The sequence below is a fragment of the Botryllus schlosseri genome, chromosome 1 (assembly GCF_051294905.1).
Source record: "Botryllus schlosseri isolate E-star chromosome 1, Bs_hap1, whole genome shotgun sequence".
NCBI classification, from domain to species: domain Eukaryota; kingdom Metazoa; phylum Chordata; class Ascidiacea; order Stolidobranchia; family Styelidae; genus Botryllus; species Botryllus schlosseri.
The window spans coordinates 8,831,299-8,855,083 of NC_137236.1; the positions used below are offsets into that span (position 1 = coordinate 8,831,299).

The following is a 23,785-nucleotide window of genomic DNA, read 5'->3' on the forward strand; positions in this document are numbered from 1 at the left end:
TTGATTGTATTTTATCGGCAGATATGTCACTTCAAAGCCATTTCTCGCCAATAATGAAAATACAATGTGGATTTGAGAACAGCATTGTCATACAGGTGCCGTCATGTCTGCTTCTCTCTGATTACTAACTCACAGTGCAATCCTCAATTAAGATTTCAAAGCGTTTGATAACCCCTTTACCCAAAATGTACCAAGATATCAATTCATTATGGTTGAGTACATCATAAATGCCGATAATGAAAGTCTTCTCGCTTCCAAGAACTTACCCCTAAGCTCCACTGTCGCGCAGTGCGCAGACCTATATAATAACATGCAGTCACTAAAATCTGATGTTTAGGCAACTAGTGGGGAATCTCGGCAGATTGGGGTCGCGGGCCACATGATCATGTAAGACGGGAAACTGTCCGCGGGCCGGACAAAATCTCGTTGCGGGTCGTATGTTGCCAGTCCCTTTTGTGGACATTCCTAGATAATAATCTCTTGTGTATCTCATTTTGCTCGCGGAAGCTGTCGAGTAGAGGTCCACGGCACATCACCACTGTGAACTAAACCTCACCAAAACAGACTCTGTAAAACTATTGCAAGGAGTTGGATTCGCATCATGGCTAGTTTAGGCAATAACGACATCCGAAATATCAATAATATAGGTGCTATGTACTATACTTATGTTATTGAAGTATTTGAAAGTATGGAATATGTATCAAATATGGTATGGAACAATGTTGGTATGGTATGGAAAATTGCAAGTATGGTATGGAGAGAGTAAGGCAAGTATGGAATATGGAAAATTATCGTTCCATACCATACCATAACATGCCCTGCCGCTGTGAGCTTGACCCGAAACCACACAACATCAAGAGCGAAATACACGACATGTAGTCAGCGAATGATGCTTATTCAACCAATCATTGAGTTTGATATCGTTGTCTGATGTATAAAATCTAGCAGGCGTACGGAGTCAATCAATTGACTTCATATTTTTATTGTAAAATCAAAACTAAATCCATGCAATTGGGGTGTTATAGCTACTGCTGTATAATTTTTAATGGGGTAGCCTAATATCGGTAGCAAGAAAGTATATAGAAACCTGTTTTACGTTCTGCTCAACATCAACGTAGCAATACTCAGACGCCGAATGCATTGTCCGGTCGGACCTACACCGTTAAGACGTAAGCTTATATTCCGTTGCAAGTCCTCGTCGAAAGTGTTGGCAAACCGAAGGAAAATATTGAATTAATGGGAATATTGTATCATATGATAGCCCTAGTTGATACATTCGGCGACGCTTAAAACGTCAAAGTGTACTTCAGCATTGTGGCATTATGTGGCCCGACTCCTCGCTATATCGTTTACATGAATATAGGCTATCACTTCACTGAAATGTAGGTTTGAAATGAGCAATATGACGTCACGTGACGTCATGAAGTTCACTTTCGCGTTCACACAGAACTTTTCAAAAAGGTTCGCGTTCACACGAACCTGAACCTTCTAGAGCAGCGGTTCTCAACCGGGGGTCCGCGGACCCCTAGGGGTCCGCGAAGCAATTTCAGGGGGTCCGCGAGACCTCTAAATTTTTAAAAACCTAATTTTTATTATATTTTTCAATTTGAGAAAGCATGAGGCAGTTTCGCACCACAGCTGCTAAAACCTCATGACTCATATCATCATAATAATCGTCTGACATGAACTATCGTAGTGTTGAAACTCATTTCCATTGCCAGTTTTCCAATAACCTGCTGATACAAACATTTTGTTGTTTATAGACGTTTTATTGGGGTTTGTGGAAAAAATTAAGATATGGGGAATGGGGATAGTAACGTCAATCAGGGTGACTTCGTAATGTCTGCGAAACCTTCTCTATTTGAAGTTGACAGTCTCATCAAATTAGTGAATAGTCGTTTGAAATAAAAATTTCCGAAGTATTTCCATAATTTGTCCCAATGCAGGGAACAGCTTCTTGGAGGTACAGAAGTTTATTATACAATTGAATAGTATATTCATATTGAAATGAACCCGAATATTTTCGGCTGACAATCGTCATAAATCGGACAATGATATATCTGCTCTTAAAGCTCGGCTATCAGATTTTACGCATTCTTATTGCGGATGCCCTATCGACAAGGCTGATTTTTTGATGAACAAGGAGTGTTTCGTTGCTATCAAGGCATTACGCTCCAACCCTTAAATTCATATCACCGGTTATATTGGTATAAAGCCTTGTCTTGTTAATGTTCAATTGTTCATGGTCGAAAATGTTTGCTCGTAAATATATGTAAACCAGAACAGAACAAGGCGTCTCATGACATTCTTTCTCTGGTTGAAAAACTTGAATCCGTTCTTTGGAGCATAAAATTTGTCCATACTTTAGATTAGGGTTTCACTTGGACGGTAAAAACTCTCTGCGAAGCGATGACAATGCCGTCGCGGGCCGAATCCGGACAGCGGTCCGTATGTTGCCCGTCCCTGCGCTAGATGCTGGACGTGATATGTTCATAAAATATGTGTTTCTTCATTTTGGTGCCATAAATGTTGCGATCACACCAAAAGTATCGTCGGAAGCGTTATGTGTTAATATTGCATTAGCCTCCACCTATCTTTGCTGAAATGGGTTTCGGCACTCCTCTTTCATATCAAAACGAAGACGCGGATTTTCAAGACACGACCACGTACTTCAAGAACTACAGCAGCAAAATTAGCTTTGAAATATTAAAAGTCCACCAATTTCTACATAAATAGTATGAAGTTATCTTCAAGAAAAATCATTATTTTGCTGTTTATCACAAGTTCATATTTACACAAGACAGATGAAAGTTGCACCACAATAGAGCTGAAATTGAACTAAAACCTGAGGGGGTCCGCGAGGGTCTGTGACGGTCAAAAGGGGTCCGCGAAGTCAAAAAGGTTGAGAACCACTGTTCTAGAGGTTCACACCATCCCTACTTTCTAACTCTTCACGCTAGCATGGGATGCTCGATTCGCACGCTTTCATTTCACAGATCGGACGTATTGGACGAATTGCGAAAACTGTTACGTCATTTGTGCTGAAACGTGGCGTTAACTGAAACATCCTTAAATCCGGCCATGCTTCATAGGTCCCATTCTCCGTGATTCTAATTTATCACCTGCCTTGATTGCTTTTCCGTCAGCGATTCCATCGCGTCGATGCTGGCTACGTTGCCAATTTGATCTTCCAGATTTAGTGACTTGTTAACCAAGAACCCTTACGTAGGTACCGTTGAAGATTACTCATTCTCTTTCCGTCGTATCGTAACATTATAGTGCGCGTTCTTGGTTACAAGCGCGCAATGTGGCGTATATACAACACTTATTTAGGGTATGCGAGCGGCGGAATATAGAGAGAGTATTAACAAGTGCAGTATTGTGAGTAGATTAGTATATTAGAGATAACAGAACTATTCAGTTCACGTTCGTATTCACTCTGAGAAACTTGATAATTCAGATAGTCACGTACTCAAACGAACCCCAGTTGGTTTTACGATGAGAAAATTTTGGTAGCCGCATTTTTCTAGTTTTTATAACATATGCTACCGCCATTCCTTGTATTTGAATTTGTGGTTATTCGCTGCATCACAGTAGCAGCAAGAAATAAAATGCAGTATTTGACGACAGGCCTTGTGAAGTCGGGAATTGTACCATTGTGACGTTTTTTAAGAATGTTGCATGACGTATAAAGCTGGTTGTGAATAGAGGGCAGGCTAGCTTCCGTCACAGCTAAGTAAATTGCCTATATTTCCGTACCGTAGTAGAGTTATCTGTATCTGATCATGTTTCGAATATTTTCTGTTCCGTCCTACACTAGCGGTTCCTATAGTACGGGACTCGCGCGGTCCCAAATTTTCGAATCTTACTAAGTTGTTACAAAATCCTTTCGGAGGATATTCCGTAACGTCACATCCTTATATGAATGACACCCAACCAATTGCACCAACACAACTCTCAATGATGGCTAAAACTAGAGCGATATCTTGAAGATTTAGATATTTAATTTTAGATTAAATTTCTGTATCATCAACGTGTTTTCCAATGTCACTGATGTTGCCATTTTAGATGACTCTATACTCAGTACCTTAATAATTGTATATGCATTTGGTGCATTTGGAAATAGTAAGGTGACGTCGCGTGACCTAAAAAGTTCGTGTTCATATGTAGAACCTTTAGTAGTTCGTGTCCGAATCAGAACTTATTGCTTACTTGATTCACGATAGTTCCCGGTATCAACTTACTGGACGGCAATTGATAATAATCCGTGGTTGGTCTTGATTAGTGATGGTGTGTACCTCGGGAAGGTTCAGGTTCGTGTTAACGCGAGCCTTTTCGAAAGGTTCTGTGTGAACGCGAACGTGAATCTATGACGTAACGTGACACCATATTGCTAATTCAAACCCTATACATTTCAGTTAAGTGATATATTAAATGCGTACACCATACCTAGCTACGATTCGGGCAACATTTTGCCACAATGCTGACGTACATGCTGACTTTTAAACGTCAGAAAATATATCAACTGGAGCTATCAAATGATATAATAATCCCATAAAATCAATATCTTCCGTCGCTTTGCCAACAATTTCGACGAAGACTTGGGAAGATAAGCTGACGCCCTAATGGCCTAGGTCAGACCGGACAATGCATTCGGCGTCTACCTATTGCTACATTGATATTGAGCAGATTGTAAAACGGGTTTCTATACTTGCTACCGATATTTCTCCATTAACAAGTTATACGGCAGCCAACACCCCAATCTTATGGAGTTGTTTTTATGACGCAATAAACATATCAAATCAAGATGAATTACGTAGGCCTGCTAGATTTTTTACATTAGACAACAATGTTCTCCTTGTACCAATTTCTTGATTGGTTGAATAAGCATTCCCTGACTACCAACACGTAGCGTATAATATCGGTCTTTATGTTGTGTGTTTACGGATCAAGCTCACAGCAGGGAGTCTCTGAATCAGAGGTCTCATGCACGCAACGGCATTTTGGAAGTCGAAGTATTCGACAATATTTAACCACCAATTTTTTTATTTGACAACTTAAAATTCGCTCTAAAAACACCCCAGAAACTGGAAACCACTGATCAAACTTTCACTATTACATCAATTTTAAAAGTTACCATTCAGTGGAAGATCAACGATTACGTGACATCACTTGTTTATGATGCTAAAACATCACCCGTTCATGATTCGTGAAAATTCGTGAAAATCGTGATTTGGACTTGGGTGTGACCTCCTGCAGAATTACTCGTAGGCTACATGCACTCGTCACGTCAAGTGTTACAATCAGGGAAGGACTATTGCGCATTTCTACTGCTATAGCACAGTATTCATTGTCTTCAAGTTGTTATTGATCTGTTCCAATATTCGAAGGCAAATCTAAGGCCGATTCTATTTGACTTTGGTAATGAGATGATCAATATAGCCTAGTTATCAGGAGTAGACCTATGTTAGAAAGTCAGATTAGGCTGTACTGCTCCAATGCTCTGATATCAGATCAATCTTTGTAAAATTCATGAATTATACCTATAACTGTTCACGTCAAATGTCCGCGAGCTGCAAAATGATTTCGCGACAGCTTTTGCGATGTCCTGATGCATTTGTACTCACGCATGGTGTCTACAATTAATCATTTTGACAAACTATGCCAAATACAGCACCAATTTTATTAAAATACTTGAAAATGTGATTTTTTTCGTGCCAGGCCTGAATTCGCAATAGTAAATCACATTTTCACGATGTGTGTGGAATGCCAGTCTGCAAGGTCCCGTCAAATAAGACCTACTGGAAAATATATTGAATTTCCCCAATTATTGGTGCTGCGGCACACGGCTCCATCAAAAAGTAGGAAATTGGCCCGCGAGCACATTTGAGTTTGAGACCACTGTTCTAAACACTCACAAACGGAAAGCTGAATATTTTGAGCAAACTTAGTTGGTTTGTGAACGTGAACCTATAAATCTATGAGGTTCACACACAGAAAGTGAACGTGAACCTCACGTTCACACCATCCATAGTCATGGTAACGGATTTAGTGTCGTATGTTGTGAAAACACTAAAAATATTAATAACACTGATCAACCCATATTTTTAGGCAGACAAAGTAAGATTGGTCGTGGCGGTTCTGAAGGGCACTGATTCCGAATATGACCTTAGTTTTTTTCAAATTGACTATATTTTTGGAGATAATCCATGGGGCTATTTTGACTAAAATCTCATATTTTCGCTGTATGGGCTGGATCAAAAATCGGATCGGTCGTACTATAAAGTTCATAAATTCAATCTATTTGTTATTTTGACACGCGGAATACTATTTTAAATAAAAATACATCAACATATTTATATTTCAGGGTATTAGATTTATCATAATTGGAGACTTTCACGGATATCATGTACAGAAATAAACTTCAATCATGTATATAAGTTTTTACCTAAATACTCGAATAACGTTGCATCAAGTGAATCAGTTTTATGTCAACCACCTCTTTCAAATTCAGATTAATCAGTTGGAACATAATAAAAAAAAGAACTTATCGTGAAGAAAATTTGGTTCTTGTACTATTTTCGGTTGTAAGCAATTTAGTTTACGAAAGGTTCCAGCAATAGTCTGCCATAATATGTTCGTCGCATCCGCCCTGATATATTTCTTTTGTTGTTTTGATATATTGGTGGAACCTTTCCCCTCTCTATTCCCTCTAATCAACAATATTATCAGAAAATATATCAAGATGACTGAACAAGAAGTGACATTTAATGCTAATGTTTGCTCCAAGGTTTCCATATGCAGATACCAATTCTCGGACCAACCGTTTGTAGTTTGGTTCTTTGTTATCTTCCAGAACGTTTTAATTACTACATCCTAGAAGGGATTCCATGCAGTGAACACATGCACCTCTCTTAATATGAAATTGTAATCCTTAGTCCGTATTCGAATCTGTGATCAATCAAAGTTTCCAGATTTAAGATTCTCGCTCGATGTGGATACTATACTCACTTTGTTGGCTTTACGGAAAATTATTCATTTACAAGTGTAAAGAGATGAGAAGCATATGAAGATTTTAATGAAGCTTTCCCGGGAAAAACTCGATAGCTTTATACTTCTCTTTCGTCTTGGTAGAATGACCAATTGGTACAGGAGAAAATATATTTCACTCGAGCAAAAGTGGAATTTTTAGGCTTGACAAACTGCTTTTTTAACAAAGTTCTCGCATCAGGTCATGTTAATATTGATGGAATAACTAAGAGCGACATGAGTGTTCATCATAGTCAAACATCTATTTATGCGCATTATAACAGTAGAAAAATCTATAAGACTTACTTCCTACCAAGTGAAATATTCAAGGGTAAATACAGCGATTTTAGGCTTTTTAGGGGTATAAATATATCCTTTTCTAGAGTCAATCTGGCAAAACTAATGTGATATTCGTAATTAGCAACCTTGTAAACTCCCGAAACGGCTCTTAGATGTTCTGTCAATTTCAATAATTGAGCTTGACTGATCCCAAGAATATGGAGTTCATTGCCACCGGCTAATTCCAGCGACTGTATTGAGGTTATGCAATTATTATAGAAAGGCAGCATGAGCCTAGATTTTTATTACGGTCGTTGCCTCGAAGCCATCAGATTCATCATGGTTTCGGACATTGAAATAAGATTTGCATTTGTACTGTCTAGTTTTTATTTGTTGTTTTTAATATGATCCTTTCAAAATTATGTCCCTCTAAAACGTCGGATCAAACGGACGATACGACGGAGTCTAAATTTACGGAAAGCAAAAGTCAATCAACTGCTGTCCTCTCGACGGAAAACAATGCGGACAAGACTCAAGGTTCCCCACATATGCTCTGCAAAATATGGATATATTCTTACTAGAACTATTTCGAATCATGTCTTAGGACTTGCTGGCAAGAACTCGTCGTCGACTACATGTCTAACGCCCTCCAGGGAAGACCTGCAATCTGTTACGCCTGGTGCGGAATGTGAAAAGGCGACTCCGGAGCATCCACAACAGGCTACCAGCGAATATGTAGAAGACGAGCCAGAAATAGTCGGTAAGCCACACAGTATAAATTTCACAGTTGTAATGACTCGAGTCCGAGTCCGACTCAAGTCACGATCTTCTGATGACTCGACTCGAGTCAACCTGTGTATCGATTCGACTTGGACTCGAGTCATTGCACTCGAACCAAATCATATGACTCGAGAGTCAGACGTCGAAGACCCGGCATGTCATTGTAATTTCGAAGAATAGTAATAAGTAGGCCTAATCACACTATTAGGATTTTGTCTGTCTATCGTTCCTGGTACTTGAAAATGCGACCAGATACTGCTAAAAGTAGGAAAATTAGTTTATTACAAATTCAAACCATTCGATAGCACAAAACGGTATAAAAAGTAGATTTAGCAAGACTTCAACTGGGAACTGAGCTGCCAACACAATTACTTAAACCTTGACTCCAGTCATAATACCAAGGCACGGACACGACTCTCTGTTCGACTTGGACTCGGACTTGACTCGGTGTTGAATTGAAAATGCCTCGACTTGACTCGGGTCAACACCATGAAAGTGAGATTGACTTGTGACTCGGAGCCTTGTGACTTGGTTACAACCCTGAAAATTTAAAGGTTGCAAATTGCCTATCCGTCGGTCACGCCATCCTCAAACATAATCGACTGTGGGTGATTGGGTTTTACCCATTTTATATATTACCCGGTCAACGATGCTATTACGGCGTGTTTCCCATTCTCGACTCTCGTGAATCAGTACAACACGATAAACATCTGATCATAAAAAATGTGTTGTCTAGTCAATCGGAGTGACGGTATAATAATGTGCTTCATCCCATACCATCCAAAGTTCTATGAGCCCAGACTTTTTTTATTGTTTTCTCACTAAATCAAGTCTATCGAATTCAATCAATGAAGATGTGATTATTATGATACGATAATGCATATATATTGCTATGCTATATCGCAAAAACGTCACGTGATCAATAAAATATGAAAGGTCACTTTTGTTATATCGCCCTCTCTGAAATAATAAAATGACTGAACGTACATAGAATTGAACCTTGCTTGCATATGCAAGTGTTCTCCAGATGTATTTAGTAATTGTAAGTTATACTTCTGAGACCACTTGCGTTCTATATCGTACACGTATTGCTGCTTTTTGTGAAGAGCTGGGCAAACCAATACTCTGAAATAATCATACTCGCATGACATTGTACGATGTAATGCAGTATTACACTAGACTTCACCAAATACACTTGTGGTTCGTTAACCAATTTGTCGGGATATATATTGGTATATATGTATATATACTGCAATGATTGTGAAACGCATTAAACATCAACTGTTTGCGAGGCGGGAGCCAACAGAGTTAATATATTCAACTCGCGGTATATTCACCCCACGGGTTGCTCTTGTTCACAAGAAGCGATGTTGGAAAATCATACACGAACCATTGCCAAAGAGGGTCAGTGATGAAGTATTTCTCATTTCTCGTAATGCTGAAATTGGCTTTACTTACTCGATAGGTTACGTTTTTTAGTATTTCTACATCTATTTATGGTATTTGCGTTGATGCTTCTTTCAATTTGTAATGTAGACGTATTCGTTTGGTGCATAGGTTATGCGACGATCAACTTCTAATTTTGCAAACTGCTCCTATGAGTACGTGTCAGACCTATCACTTTTTACATCTACTTGAAGTGACTTCTGCATGTCTCTTTAATATACTTCTGCTTATATTTCAGTAGTGATTTACGGTGTTGCATCCATTTCTGTTAAAGTACCAATGCTGGCTTGACCACATCTGCCTATTGCCTGAGTGAATACTTTCTTCTTCCCCAGGTGCTGAGATAGGGTCAATTGGCAGACCATCGACACCTTCAGCTCAGCAGGCCCCGTGCTGTCACGTGGAACCGGTGGTTTTTATACGCAGGATGGATAGCGAGAGCGAAAGCTCTTCAGGTGATGATCCAACTACTAAATATTAACTAGTATAGGAAACATAGTATCATATCCATTATTATACATGTTTAAATCTCTTGCAGACTGTATACCTATTACTCGTTATGTGGAGGGAAAGCGTGGTCAATTGGTCACAAGGAAGACTTTCATTTATACTTGGGTTTGCATTTAAAATTGACGGTGTTTTAAAACCCTTCGTTTGAAACGGTGGTTCTCAACTGCCGGTCCGCGACGTCTTTTCTGCTAGTCCGACCGGTATATATAAAATTTTATAACTTAATTTCAAGGCTTGTCCATTGATAAAATAATGAGATATAAAATTTCAAATTGATTCAGAAATTCGTGAGCTTACATTCGGCCCGGAAACATGTTCGATTTGACTTGAAGTTCCAGTCGTCTTCGGTGACGACATGTGAGCCGACAATTACGAGCTGACTCGCTAAACCACGCAGTTTGCATGACTATTGATCATTTTTGTGGACGGCCAGTTGTAACTGTTGCCAGGTATTTTCGTGCCGCGCATTGCATTAGTATTAGCCTACGTTTGGGGGTAGTGGGAAATGGGTAACGTACAGCACAACAAGGTGCTTAGTCGAACTCTGAAACGGTTCTTCTCTCGATATCGTCGAAGAGAAGAGTATTATTCGAGTTGGCGTAGTCGGTTTCAGTTAATCCACGGCGTTCCGCGTGGAAGCCTGTGATCGACTCCCAGCGGTAACATGTTTATCTGGGCAAGGCTATTTTACCTCGACTCGACAGACATGAATACCATCATGAACATATTTGATTACCAACCAAACCCCACAAAATGTCACTCTCTATACAGGGGTGGCAAACCTGCCGTCGCACGGCCACATTCGGCCACGGACAAGTATTCCAATTAGTATGTGGTGGCCGTCGTCGACATGCAATTTGAATTCACGATTTGACTCGCAATTACTTGATAAATTTTAATCTTGAAATTTTCTTCGCGCTTAGCGCGATTCAATGCGACTTCAGTTTTCGATTCTAATACAGTAGGGACCTTTGCAATCAGAGCCCCACATTACAGATTCGAAGGGCCGAGGAAAATGATGGGAGGTCGTCGGGAAATAACAGCGTGAAACAAAGGGACCATTAACAATTGACCCACCCGAGGATGCATCAGCATGTATAACTTGCCGGTGAATGTGATCACAGGGCCGAGAAAGGATAAATGTTTGATAGTCATATGCATAACTACTAGTATTAATGACAAAATTCATTGGTAAATCTGAAAAATAATTAAGCTTCGAGCGACTATGAACAGTTCGAACATCATCAGGGTGTCCATTCTTCTATCAGAGATAACCAGATTTCATAAGTTTTATTGCGTGTTGGAGGCCGGCATATCGTAAAGTCGCTTCAAGACAAGCTACGTATTCTTCAATTACAATGATGGTTATATCAAATAGATATTGCGTGATGATCATCCTACCAAAAAACATACATATAACTTGTACATTATGAGAGTCTACGATTTTAAAACTCCTTTGGTAGTTTACGGAGTGGAATAAACGATAAGCGAAATTCAAGTTGTAACGCGACAGCGGTCGAACAGCATTCGTTTTTATGATATTTAGATTGGAATAATCAATATTATTTTCCCTCATATGCGCGTTGCGCAACATTGTTGTCTTCAAATAGATTTGAACCGGGCTGGGTGAGTCATGAATCCCAATTTGAGATATGAACCTAGACAGTGAGCGATTCTCCGAGGTATGCAATCAATTTGTCAAATCGAAAGTAGGATCATTGTCGTGATTCTGGCCTAACTGTCAAAGTATGGAAAAAGTATGGAAGTATGGAAAGAACATTCCATACCATACTTGAGAAAATTTCATACCATACCATACTTGCACTCTTCCATATTCCATACCGAAATTACATTACATTACATTCCATACCATACGATATTTCATAACACACCCTACTTTACCATACCATGCCCTGTCTGGTAGCAGACTGACATCAGAAATGTTAGTTTATACCGATATAGCATATTTTGCCTACAAACCTGATGTCGTACGCCCCCATATCAAAATAGGACATGTTAAAATTATAACGTTCTATCAGTGACACCAATATCAAATAGATATCCCTACAAACTTCATTTATTGGTTATAAAACTGCTACCGAGTATGAAGCTTTAGTTGTTACTGTCCTAGGTGTATATCACATATCAGAAAACACATCTTAGCAACATTTACGACTAGAAGTGAGATTCTCTGGTCCTCATGAATCATTCTAGAAGTATACTGAAGGCCCTCTCAGTTGGAGCAGTTGCAGGCGTGCGAAATGGATAAACCACTGGTAAGCAAGGACTATACCAGAGTGGGGCAATACTTAAAATACCCTTTTCGCTTATATCCCTCTAGGCTCGATATATTTTTCGGGTATATTATGATATAATGTGATAACCTAACGCAATTCTATTTGGCACAATATGAAGACGTGCATTCGGTAGATCTTTTGAACGTAAATCGTTATCCAATCTTCTGCAGACACGTGTACGCTTGGCAAGCGTCGAGATTGGAAGGATACTTTGGAGTCGGCATCTCAGGAATCGGATATGGGAGGTATGATCGTTGTTACAACCGTTACAATATTCATAGGAATCAGTGTTGGGATGACTCTAGTCAGACTCGAGTCACCTTTTTCGTATGACATGACTTGACTCGAGTCACTTTGCTAAGATGACTCGACTTGACTCGACTTGACTCGACTTGACTCGACTTGACTCGACTTGACTCGACTTGACTCGACTTGACTTGACTCGGTGTATCAGAAATGTGGATTGACTCGTGACTCGGAGCAAAATTCACGAGTCAATTTCAAATCATCAAGTAATCGGTGTCGCTAACAATCACTTTATCTTGCATATGTTCGCATTGTGCGCGAAACGCTGATGTAGCCCGTAAGAGCGACTAATAATTCCATGATCGTGCCTTTTACTGAGCCTCCATTGCTTCTTCACAAATATATTGACCGCAAACGCAGTGATCAAAGCTTACAACTTACGTTGTCGTAAACTAATATAAGTAATTTATAGCAAAATATATATTTCTGTTCTATGTTCTTATCTTAACAAAACCTCTCGTTTTATTGAAATTGAATTCGAATATAGTTTATATACTCGATCACCAATCATTGGCGCAGGCTCAAATTGTATCATATCAATTTGTAAATGGGTAATGTGTGGCATCTTATCAATTCGTTTCTCTATTCTCTATTTTGGCTGGTAACTGTAAACAGAGGCTATGGATTTATTTACGTGGTTAGCAGTTCTAAGTATATGTTAGCGATACCGCGCCTTCCTGCGCGTACGGTACATTTAATTCTATATTCGTTCATCGCTTCAAAATCAATGACCACTCAATGTGTATTTCAGACAGCTAGCAAATTGACATGACGTAATCATGCCTCATACTTCGCAAAGGCAACATGACTTGAATTGTGACTTGACTTGACTTGACTTGACTTGACTTGACTCGACTTGACTCGACTTGCCTCGAGTCGCCTCCAAAAATATAGTGACTTGACTTGACTCGAGTCACCTTCGAAAATCGATTGACTTGACTTGACTCGAGTCAAAATGTGCAATGACTCGAAATGACTCGTGACTCGAAGGTAGTGACTTGATTCCAACACTGATAGGAATAGGCCCACAGATATGACTGACACTCGGAAGATGAAAGATATTCGGGTTTATACTCATTTTGATGGAAATTTGACACAAAATATTGATATCACAATAGCATGTATTTTTACCGGTAACTCTCGCTCGTAAGTATTGTGATGATAGTATTCCTAATGACGTATCGTTTTGCTGTTCGATCCTAGGCCCATTTGTCTTTTGTCATTCGTCTTCATGTTTCGGTATAAATTTTAAATGTTTGGAACCCAACTTAGTTCACCATGCAGGTGACGTTTACAATTTGTAGATTGTAAATGCTACTCCTTGAACGGCATTGTCTTCTTTATTGCTTGTGCGTCTTCCTTGGCTATGCTACAGTTACAGTTTGACTTGTTCTCAATTTTGATGTAGAACTAATACTAACCGTCATAAAGATAAGTGATATATGCGCATAGTGGCTTTATGTTGATGATATGCTACTGAATGGAGTTTACCGAAAAGCTTCGAAGAAACAAATCGCATTGGGATGCCTATCTTATTACATGCAGTATAAAGTTGTAGAACAAATCGCTTCTTGATATATAACGTTTCTTTACCAAGTCGAAGAATGCTTTACGTGAAATGAGACTTTGATACCACAACACATACCTATGTCTGTTCTAGAGCCGAGCCGCCATCGTTCCAGGCGAGTACGTTTCGCGTCGATGCAAGATACCATGGATGGATTGGGATATTTATCCGCAGAAGACTTCGGGAATAGCGGTAAAAACGCTCTGTTAATTTCATCAGGAAATTCGTAAATAGTAGGTCTGTGCGATGACATAGTTTTTTTTTTGTTTTTTTGTTTTGTTACCGAAAGAGGTTTCTAATTTCGGTACACTCGAAAAATAAATTCATCACTCGACTAAATTAATACTCGAATCGCCATCGGTCCCCTATACCGATACCAATACGGTAAAGAACTTGTAGATATATTGGTACAAATTACTTTCCGATACACTAAGATTCCGTTAGTGGAAGAAAGCCATGGGAGCAATTTTCCCTTTAATTTTTGACGAGTCTGCGGACACTCGCCAACTTACTGCGCAGACCCTTGGACATCAGTGCGTTACGACCATAAAAAGGTTATCATTTCGGATTTTTTGTGCGCAAGTTGGATTTCCGGTGTGCAGAGACCGTGTCAGTACTGCGCATTTGCGCAGCTTAGAGGGAACATTGCCTGGGAGTAGCGTAATTGTGGATATCCCACTTCCAATGAACTATTAAAAACATTTGGGAACTATATTTAACGTTGGCTTACTTCTGTTCATGGAACATCTAGTGCAGTGTTTCTCACACTTTTTCCGGCTGCGTACCATCATTTTTTTCTGCACCAACTGGATCCCAAATGACTTGGAGTCAAATGTACCAGTATTATCAGCAATTAGCGTTGTTACCACATCATAACAATAATGACCAGTATACGAAAAGCGGATTTAATTTGCCAGATACAGATGTTTTCTGTAGGTAAGATTGTCTATGCGGGGTACAACATTACTCATACAACATTCGAGAATATGTCCAGTGCCCAGGCTCACTTTGACGATACAGGCATTTTATTGACCGTTAGCCCTTCCTCGCACTAACAAGCCGGAGCAAGAGAGAGAGAGAGAGATCAGATTTATTTTCGCCGGCACCATCGAGATGCTTTGGCGATGGTGATGCGATACGACCTTTAAGCAAGGTCATCTAGTCTGCACCACCGTATTTTTCTCCTCCACGCTATCCATGGATGCTGAGCGCCTAGCTGGATAGCCGCGGATACCAGTTTTAGAGTCTTTGGTCTGACCCGGCCGGGGATTGAACCCACGGCCTACCAATCGAGAAGCTGGACGTATAACCATTACACTATCTCGCTCGGCAAGGGATCTCAATTCTTCTTTTCTGTATTTCTTAAAATCAAGGTGGCGTTTTAACAGGCCGGGCTTCATGGTAGCGTTAAAAACGGTTTTCATACAAACCACGCACAGTATAGTAAACATTCCCCTATGTATTCGATTGCGATGAATCTATACTTTATTTAAGGTATTCTGGGTTATACTCTCATTTCGACATGGTTTAAATTTATCGACCTTGCTGTACTGGTGCATTTACGTTAACCCTAGTAGCGTAGCTACTAGTGCGGAGCATGGACCGGAGCTGGATTGGATATCCGGACGGACTTTTTTCAATTTTGGCCGGACCGGATCGGAGTTGAATCGGTACTTTTTCTTATACGGCCGGAGCCGGATCAGTAAGTTTTTGATAAGGCCATAATCTTGATGGATAAGCATGACGTTTGTAACTAACTAACTACCAATTAACCAACCAACCACACGCTAGTAACCGTCAAGCCAGTGCGAAAATAAACGAGCCCTGTTTATAAATTCACGGAACCACCGTACCGTGTTGGCTTGGTTTTTAGCCGGACTTGTTCATTTTTGGCCGGAGCCGGATCGGAGTCGGACCTGAGTATTTATCGATCCGCTCCGCACTACTAGTAGTCAATATTGCCGGATGCTTCGCTCCCTTTAATGTGAATCGGGTATGGCTCCATGATACCGCCGTGAAAGTGCTGCACAGCTAATAATTGTGCATCGTGTGTGCTTATATTGATTTACTGCAAATGACAGCAAATTCCAGACTGAAAAAATCTAAAAATCACCGACCCGCTAGCGTATCACCATAAGATGGTCTCGCTCACCACTATAGTGGTATACGCATACCACAGTTTTGGAACCACTGATCCACCGGTTTCGTCTGCCTTTTCTGCGCAGTCAAGAATTACCACTTTCGTCAAGTCAATGGTGATTAGTAACGAAGCTCTACTTATTCGGACTCTACTAGGTTTTTCCAAATTGCACTATATACTGAATTGGTTATATTTTCAGACTACGTCTGGTTTCACAGTTTTCAGGCAAAATTCCATACGTTTGTGAATGCATGTTTAACTTGATTAATCGTTTTGAGATTGTTGCATGGATCCTCATCTTACGATTCAGGAAGTATCCACCTCCGATTAACTTATAGTTCGCAGCGTTCAAATTGACAAGTGTAATTGGTCTAAAAACCAGTGCTTCCCAAACTTTTTTGTATTTTGACACACTAGAACAGTGGTTCCCAACCTTTTCCCACCCACGTACCATTTCCAGGTTTTATGCAGTGCTCGCGTACCACCTACATCGGTTACACGCGCGTTTCCACTATCTATGACGTCATAATCACGTATTTGACCTATGCGATGTGTAATGTCAAATTCCATTAAACTAGGCCAGGGGTGTCAAACATACGGCCCGCCAGACGATTTTATCCGGCCCGCGAAGCAATTCTGAGTAGATTGAAAAAAGATATTATCCATCACATCCACAGTAAGAAACCAAATTACAACGTCCGTGTTGACAGGTGAAAATCTTGTATTCATCAAAACGCATACGCAGGGCTAACGCCAGATTATGACTAAAGCAAAGGGAACACAGAAATATGTCTTCTTGTATCGCCGTTAATGCCACTGTTTTAGCGGTTCATAACTGTATTCAACCGGACAATCATCGTATTTTCGCCAATTTCATTGTTCGCATATAATGGCGTTGCGACTCGCTAGAATGAAACCCCTGCGATCCGTGTATTATCTATATATGCTTGATAATAAAGTATTCCAGCGAGAAGCAATGGCACGAGGCAACATTTTGGATTCCGTTGACTGGTCCGGCCCGCGAGCGATTTCATGACTTGGTTCCGGCCCACGATACAATTTGAGTTTCGACACCCCTGAACTAGGCATTATCAACCGGGGTTGATGGGATGTATGGAATTGTCTTTTCACCATCAGTCACAAGAAGAACAACATAATGAAATAACAACACACAACAAAAGTCAATTTATTTAATGCGATGGCTGCATTTGTTTATTTACCACAAGCCGGTCGATGCGTGGCATACGTTTGCTCACAACGCATCGAAAGTCATGGGTGCGACAAGTCGGTTTCGTTTCTTCGACTTGATAGTCACCAGGGATGAGAATCCTTGCACGAATACCCACGTATAAGAGAAAATTAGCAGCTGGAAATAGCGTGAGACGACGGCTTCAAAAAACTCAAAATCAACCCCACCTGAACTAAAAACTCCCTTCGGTCGAAAAAAAAACAGAATCTACTCGCGTACCACCTGGAAGACCTTCGCGTACCACAGGTTGGGAACCACTGCACTAGAACAAAGCGCTCGCGACAAACTAGAGCAATTACAAAACGCTCGCGGCACACTTACAAAAAAATGGATTTTGAGGAATAATCGTGTGGTAACGCATTGGTTATTATATTTATTCGAAAATATACACGACAACTAAAACGATGTTACATTGTAATGCTGACATACATGCTCCCATTTCGTCGCCAATTCCCAGTAGTCTCTCACTTGTTCAACTTTTAATTTTATTCAGGTAACAAACGATGTTCGCATAGATGCAAATTGTGATAAGATCCTGATTGCTTTTGAACCTGTTTTGGTATCGGATTTGAAAGGAGACGGTCCCAACTCGTCCATTTTTGTGGAAACAGTGTTTGAGAAACGGACGTTTCGTAAATCAAAGAGCTGTTCCCCTGCGGAATGTTTGCTTGTTTCGTTGCCGCCAACTGGAATTACGACCCACCTAAAGTTGTGAACAACCAATCCTGAAAAGTAATATTGCGATGCAAGTAGAAGTCCCGGCAATGCGGCTACATTTTGCGGGGTAATTTTTTTGTTCACTGGTGGATCCACTACGAGCGACCAATTATGACGTGAGAATTACCGAACTCGTCACAATGCCACGATTTGCTGCTGATGTACCAGCCACGAAGCAGTGAATAGAACACTTTCAAGTCGCATATGCTTTCCCTCGTGCCTTGTTTAAAAGTATTAATGAAGAAAAGATTCGTGGCCCACCTTAGAATGTGTGCCGCGGCATATAGTACTATATAATAGTAATATATAATACTAATAGTACTACACACGGTCGACCATTTTACCTCGATTTCGTGACCAAAATGAAAACAGGAGGCGTCAGAGGACTAATGTGCCTCGGCATATAGTTTGGGAATCAATGTTATAAAATGTTCAATTACAAGTGTCAGTCGTCTAAAACCACAACCAATTTAGTAAGTAGTGCAAGCACGCATAACTAACTTCAGTAGTCCTAAAATATCGAAATAATCCAAGTTCGATTTAACATGCATCATTGACACGATATACCAGTGGTTCTCTACCTGTACCAACTCAACGCGTCCTTATCATGCTCGGCACAACCCCCCCTCATTTACGAATACAAAATGGAGGACACATGAACGCCAAATTTATGCAACTATAGCTTCATTCGCTGGTGAATTTGCTAACACTGCGTCATTTTTGCGAGAGTCGATGCTCGCAAAACAGGTTTCCACCATCACTTTCCGTTGGAATGATCATTTTTTAATTTCGACTTCGCGTCCTATACAATGTTAGCCGTCTTTACGTGCATTTTTGACCGTGTTTATTAAATATATCTCGCTGAAAGTTTTGACATTTTTGACTCCCTATCGTCAACCTCGTATGTTGTCGCCCGATATCGTTACCTTATTTATCTAAATCAGAGGTCTCAAACACGCGGCCCGCCAGAGCATTTTGTGCGGCCCGCGACGAAATTTTAAATTTTTATTAATTTGACAATATATAAGTGTCACATATATCTTTTCAGGTTGTAAAGTGAAAATTTCCTCTTAAATTGCTTCGAAAGCCGGAAACTATTCATCAAACTTGACCATCACATCAATTGCAAACGCTACCATGCAGTTGAAGATTCACTATTTCACCACATTTCCATTTCATGTTGACAAAACCTAACCCACCCAGTGGTTCTCAACCTTTTTCGACCCATCGCGCCCTTTTCAAGGTCAATACCGATCATCGCCCCCCAAATTTTGTGTACCGAAAATTGGGCATACAAACTGTAATCACCGGCGGGTTGACTAAAAAAAAGGTAAAATTTTCGGTTCGATGACCAATTTGACAGACTTTTGTAACTAAATTTAATTTCCGTGGGTTGACTAAAAAAAAAAAAAAAGGTCAGCCGTTATTTTCGCCCCCCGTCGCCCCCTTTGTCCATTTTCGCCCACTGTCGCCCCTGCGTCATTTTCGCCAACGTTGGGAACCACTGCCTTAGACGATTCGTGACTGAAATTTGTGAGTTAGACTTGGACGCGACCTTTCTTAGAATTACTCAGACTCGCGCTAACTCGATGGCAAAAAGAAAAGGACTCGAGTGGACTCGGAGTGACACGGAATACTGTGAATTTGTTAGAACCCCAGACGCAACAAACTAATCGCGTATCCGGGGAATAGTAATAGATCATAAGGTCGCAGCTTGATATGTCGCTAACTAAGCAAGTAGTTATGGTTACATCTTAGGTCGCTAAACCACGTTATTAAGGCCACTTAAAGGTACCGAGTACCGTAGTGGCACGCACCAACGATGTGACAACAATGGGCCGTTCGGCGTTCCGACATTTCAATCACTAGGACACATTCAATAATATATTTATATTATATTTATATTTTTTTCTGGTCCTATATTTGAAGATATTTGGCCATGAAATTAATCGCCTAGTTATCAGAAGTATACCCGAATCCTGGATTTGAATTACAATGCTCTGCTCAACCTAAAATTGTTTTGGTATCAGATCAGTCTCTATTATCAATCTGTTAAATTCAAAATATTCATATTAGCAGCAAAATTATAACCCGATAGCTTTTATGATGGCATCATACACATTAGTCCGCCCATATGGTGTCTATATCTTATAATTAATATATATCAAGTACAACAACACGTCTATTCAATTAGTTATAAATGTGATGATTCTTTTCGTGCCTGGTCTAAATTGATACAATAGTAAATCACATTTTGACGATGTGTGTTTACTGTCAGTCTGTTGCATCGGCTCACTTTCAATAGGACGCTTCATTTCCGCCAAATAAGGCCTACTTGGAAATACATAGAATACCCCTATAAATACTGCGGCCCGCGGCGTCGTCAAAACTGGAAAACTGGCCCGCGAGCACATTTGAGTTTGAGACCTCTGATCTAAATCGTCCGCTAGTGGCGATATCGCCCACGTTGAGATTCACTGCAATATACCCTAGGAATAGGCTGTTGGTTTAGTCGACCCATCACCGATGTTCAGCACGAAGACTTTGTATTTTTAAAACGCTGAGGTCGGCCTGAAAACGTGACCGTGAAAAGCGTGTCTCCCGAGATACTGAAACGAAAGCTGCGCCATGATCCGCTATTTGTACGCTCTGTGTACTGGTATATATATATTTCTATCTGTCGATCCAATAAGATCTGGCAGCAATAATGAACTTTTGCAATTCGTAAACCGTGAAATATGACATTCATATTTGCAGGCCGGGCTATGCTGGTACGGGAGTGCATAACAGCACTGCTTGATACCTTCGCATTCATTGGCTTAATAGCCGGTATATCTTTGATCGTGGACGATTACGCGACTCGTCAAACTCCGAATGTGAATGTCACGGAAACTGGCACCACAGTAGAACCGGCGCGCCTTCCCGTGGGATCATTGGGCGGAATTGTGATCGGACTTTCCGTGCTGGCTGTCATTCTCGGAATAGTCGTGTCGAAGGGGCAGCGTGATATATTGAGACGCCTGTTCCGTAGGAGACACGTGCGGTATCTCGAACCCGTGGAATGGCGACCCACGTGTTCTCGCGGGAGTCTTGCCCGCTTATAAGTCGATTCTTAGCTTATTTGAGATGCCATATTTATGTCGTCTGTTTATTGGTCGATTCAAGGCTGATTCGAAGTAGCATTGGCGTCTTGTCTGCTCATTGCTCGATTTTAAACCTCTTGGTTGCGCAACGTTGAAACACTATCTTGTCGCGGTATAAAGTGCACCTGGTTGTCAAATTTGTTGGCTTTTGTAATCTGTAAGTAACATTGACGTGTATCTACATACTTTATATATTGTTTTATCGTGTAAGTTTGCTTGATACGAGTTGATATTTTGCTTGAACAAAACGAAATTCATCGTCTATGATAGAGATTGCATCAGACTGGATCTTATACACATGTTGGACCTGTCGTCGGGTTGTCGCAATAACATTGAAATAAAACAGTTTTAGAAGTGGCGCACTATTATAAGAAGTGGCATAAGACAACACTTCAGGAATAATAAATATTCATGACAAATTTATCGAAGCCGTCTATAATTCGCGCTTACACGCAGTTTAATCGAGATATTTTTTAATGTTTCTTGAAGTATCCGCGGCCCACGTGATGCAGTTGTCCAAATCTAATCTAGTCAGGATTCTGGTTTGTCGGTATACTCGTAAGGTGAATGGGTCAAGTACAACTCTCCTAATCCAACATATTTATAACGCTGGAATATCGCCACATGGGGAGCACGAGGCCGCTTGTCGTAGATACGCTGCGACACAACTCAGAATGGATGTAATCACTGTTAATAGACTATTAGGAACTTCTGCAGAGACTTGGTCTTGCAAAACATAATTTAAAATAACATTTTTCGGAATATTACGGTTTGATTGCATGTTCACACGCTCATATCACGAGGAACGCTATGATCGCGCGATCGAATCAACGTAGCAGACTCTGGCCGACCGCAAACATTGCGATATTCGATATTCAACAAAATTTCAGATCGAAATTGATTTTTGCTCTAATCATTGGGAATCAGCCCATGTCGCTCATCTCTCGCTTCGTCGATCTATGAAACTTCTTCAGATAGGAAGCCGCGAGCTTAAAGCTATAATTGTGTCTCAACGTCCATTACGTTTCATTTAAATTGCAGAGATTGGGGGTTGCAAATTATCCAAGAAACTTTAATGCGAAGTAAATCTATCATGGTTCCTATAACATGCGCTTGCGAACATCAATCAATTTGAGGAAGTAGCTGTGCGAAGTGCTGTTGCTTTTAAGCATTGATCCCTGCTGAATCACCAAAGAATCTTCAATACCAAGACATGTTGCTGCGGGAGTGGTGCTACATGGTCTTCATACAGCTGTATAGTTCAACAGGCAAAATTGGATCAGAAGATCAAAACTATTGAACCTAATCTGCTATAACGCAGAATGAACAGCACTTTTAGCGCCGAAGGAATGAACCGAGCCGTAGCAGCGTCCAAAATCAGCGATATTGAACACACGGTCGCAGTAGTCCTGTTTGCCTTCCTGACGATTCTAGGCACACTCGGAAGTACAACCATGATTGCCATCTTGCTGAAGATGGAACGAACCGCCTTCCACGTCATTCTGATCGGGATGTGTGTTTCGGATATACTGTCAGCTTGCAACAGCCCATTGTATGTTGTCGTACAAATTAGTTCGGCAAATTTCACATTGCCCCCTTTTCTGTGTTCCGCCACCATCACCATCGATCAATACACCACATTTGGAACACTAGGTCACGTGTTGTTGCTGAGTTACATGAGATTCCGAAATATAGTAGGCGGTCCCATAATTCCGAATCGAAGTAATGGAGATGATGCAAAACGCTACACAATACTCGTGGTTCTAACGTGGCTATTCTCTGCGTTCATTTCGATCCCCTTTCCACTCGCAATTAGATCTGCTGTGACTCCGCAAGGGGTCGTGTGTGAAGGTAGGAAAGACACTCATGTAGCAATCAAGTTCATGACAGCGTGTTCAGTAACGGTCGGAGTTATCGTTCCAATTGTGATGATAGTTGGATACCGTTCCCGCCTCATCATATTCTTGACAAATAGAACATCTCCGTCAAGCAATCGCGATTCCGCCAAGGAAAAAAATGCGGTCAATCAACTCTTGGCCATCGCCGTCACTGTTTTAATCGGATATTGCTGTGAGTACGGAACCAAATTTTACTTCATTTATCGCTGGAAAGCGGGTGTAGACAGATCGAAAATACTCGTGGCTCTGGCAGCGCATGGTGTCGTGCGTATCACAGAATGCATCAATCCCTTGATTTATTATTTGGGTTCGAAAGAGTTACAGAAGACAGTAACGTCTTGGTGCAGATCAATGAAGAGACGGAATAGAGTTAGCCCTGACTTCCCCGCTGCGGTATCAACCAAAGTCGAAATTATCACTGAGG

General features: G+C 40.6%; 1 protein-coding gene across 2 annotated transcripts; it reads left to right on the forward strand.

Moving 5' to 3' along the window:
- Positions 1-7,659: 7,659 nt before the first annotated feature.
- Positions 7,660-21,821, forward strand: LOC145432830 (uncharacterized). Of its 2 annotated transcripts, none has more exons than XM_080309644.1 (6): positions 7,660-7,859; positions 7,930-8,068; positions 9,870-9,989; positions 12,512-12,586; positions 14,308-14,406; positions 21,078-21,821. In XM_080309644.1, the coding sequence occupies exons 1-6, from the start codon at positions 7,713-7,715 to the stop codon at positions 21,422-21,424; spliced, it is 927 nt and encodes a 308-aa protein (XP_080165770.1). In that variant the 5' UTR covers positions 7,660-7,712; the 3' UTR covers positions 21,425-21,821. The 2 variants fall into 2 exon arrangements, with proteins under 2 accessions (XP_080165770.1, XP_080165765.1); XM_080309639.1 differs by having other exon boundaries at positions 7,660-7,845; positions 7,913-8,068.
- Positions 21,822-23,785: the final 1,964 nt, after the last annotated feature.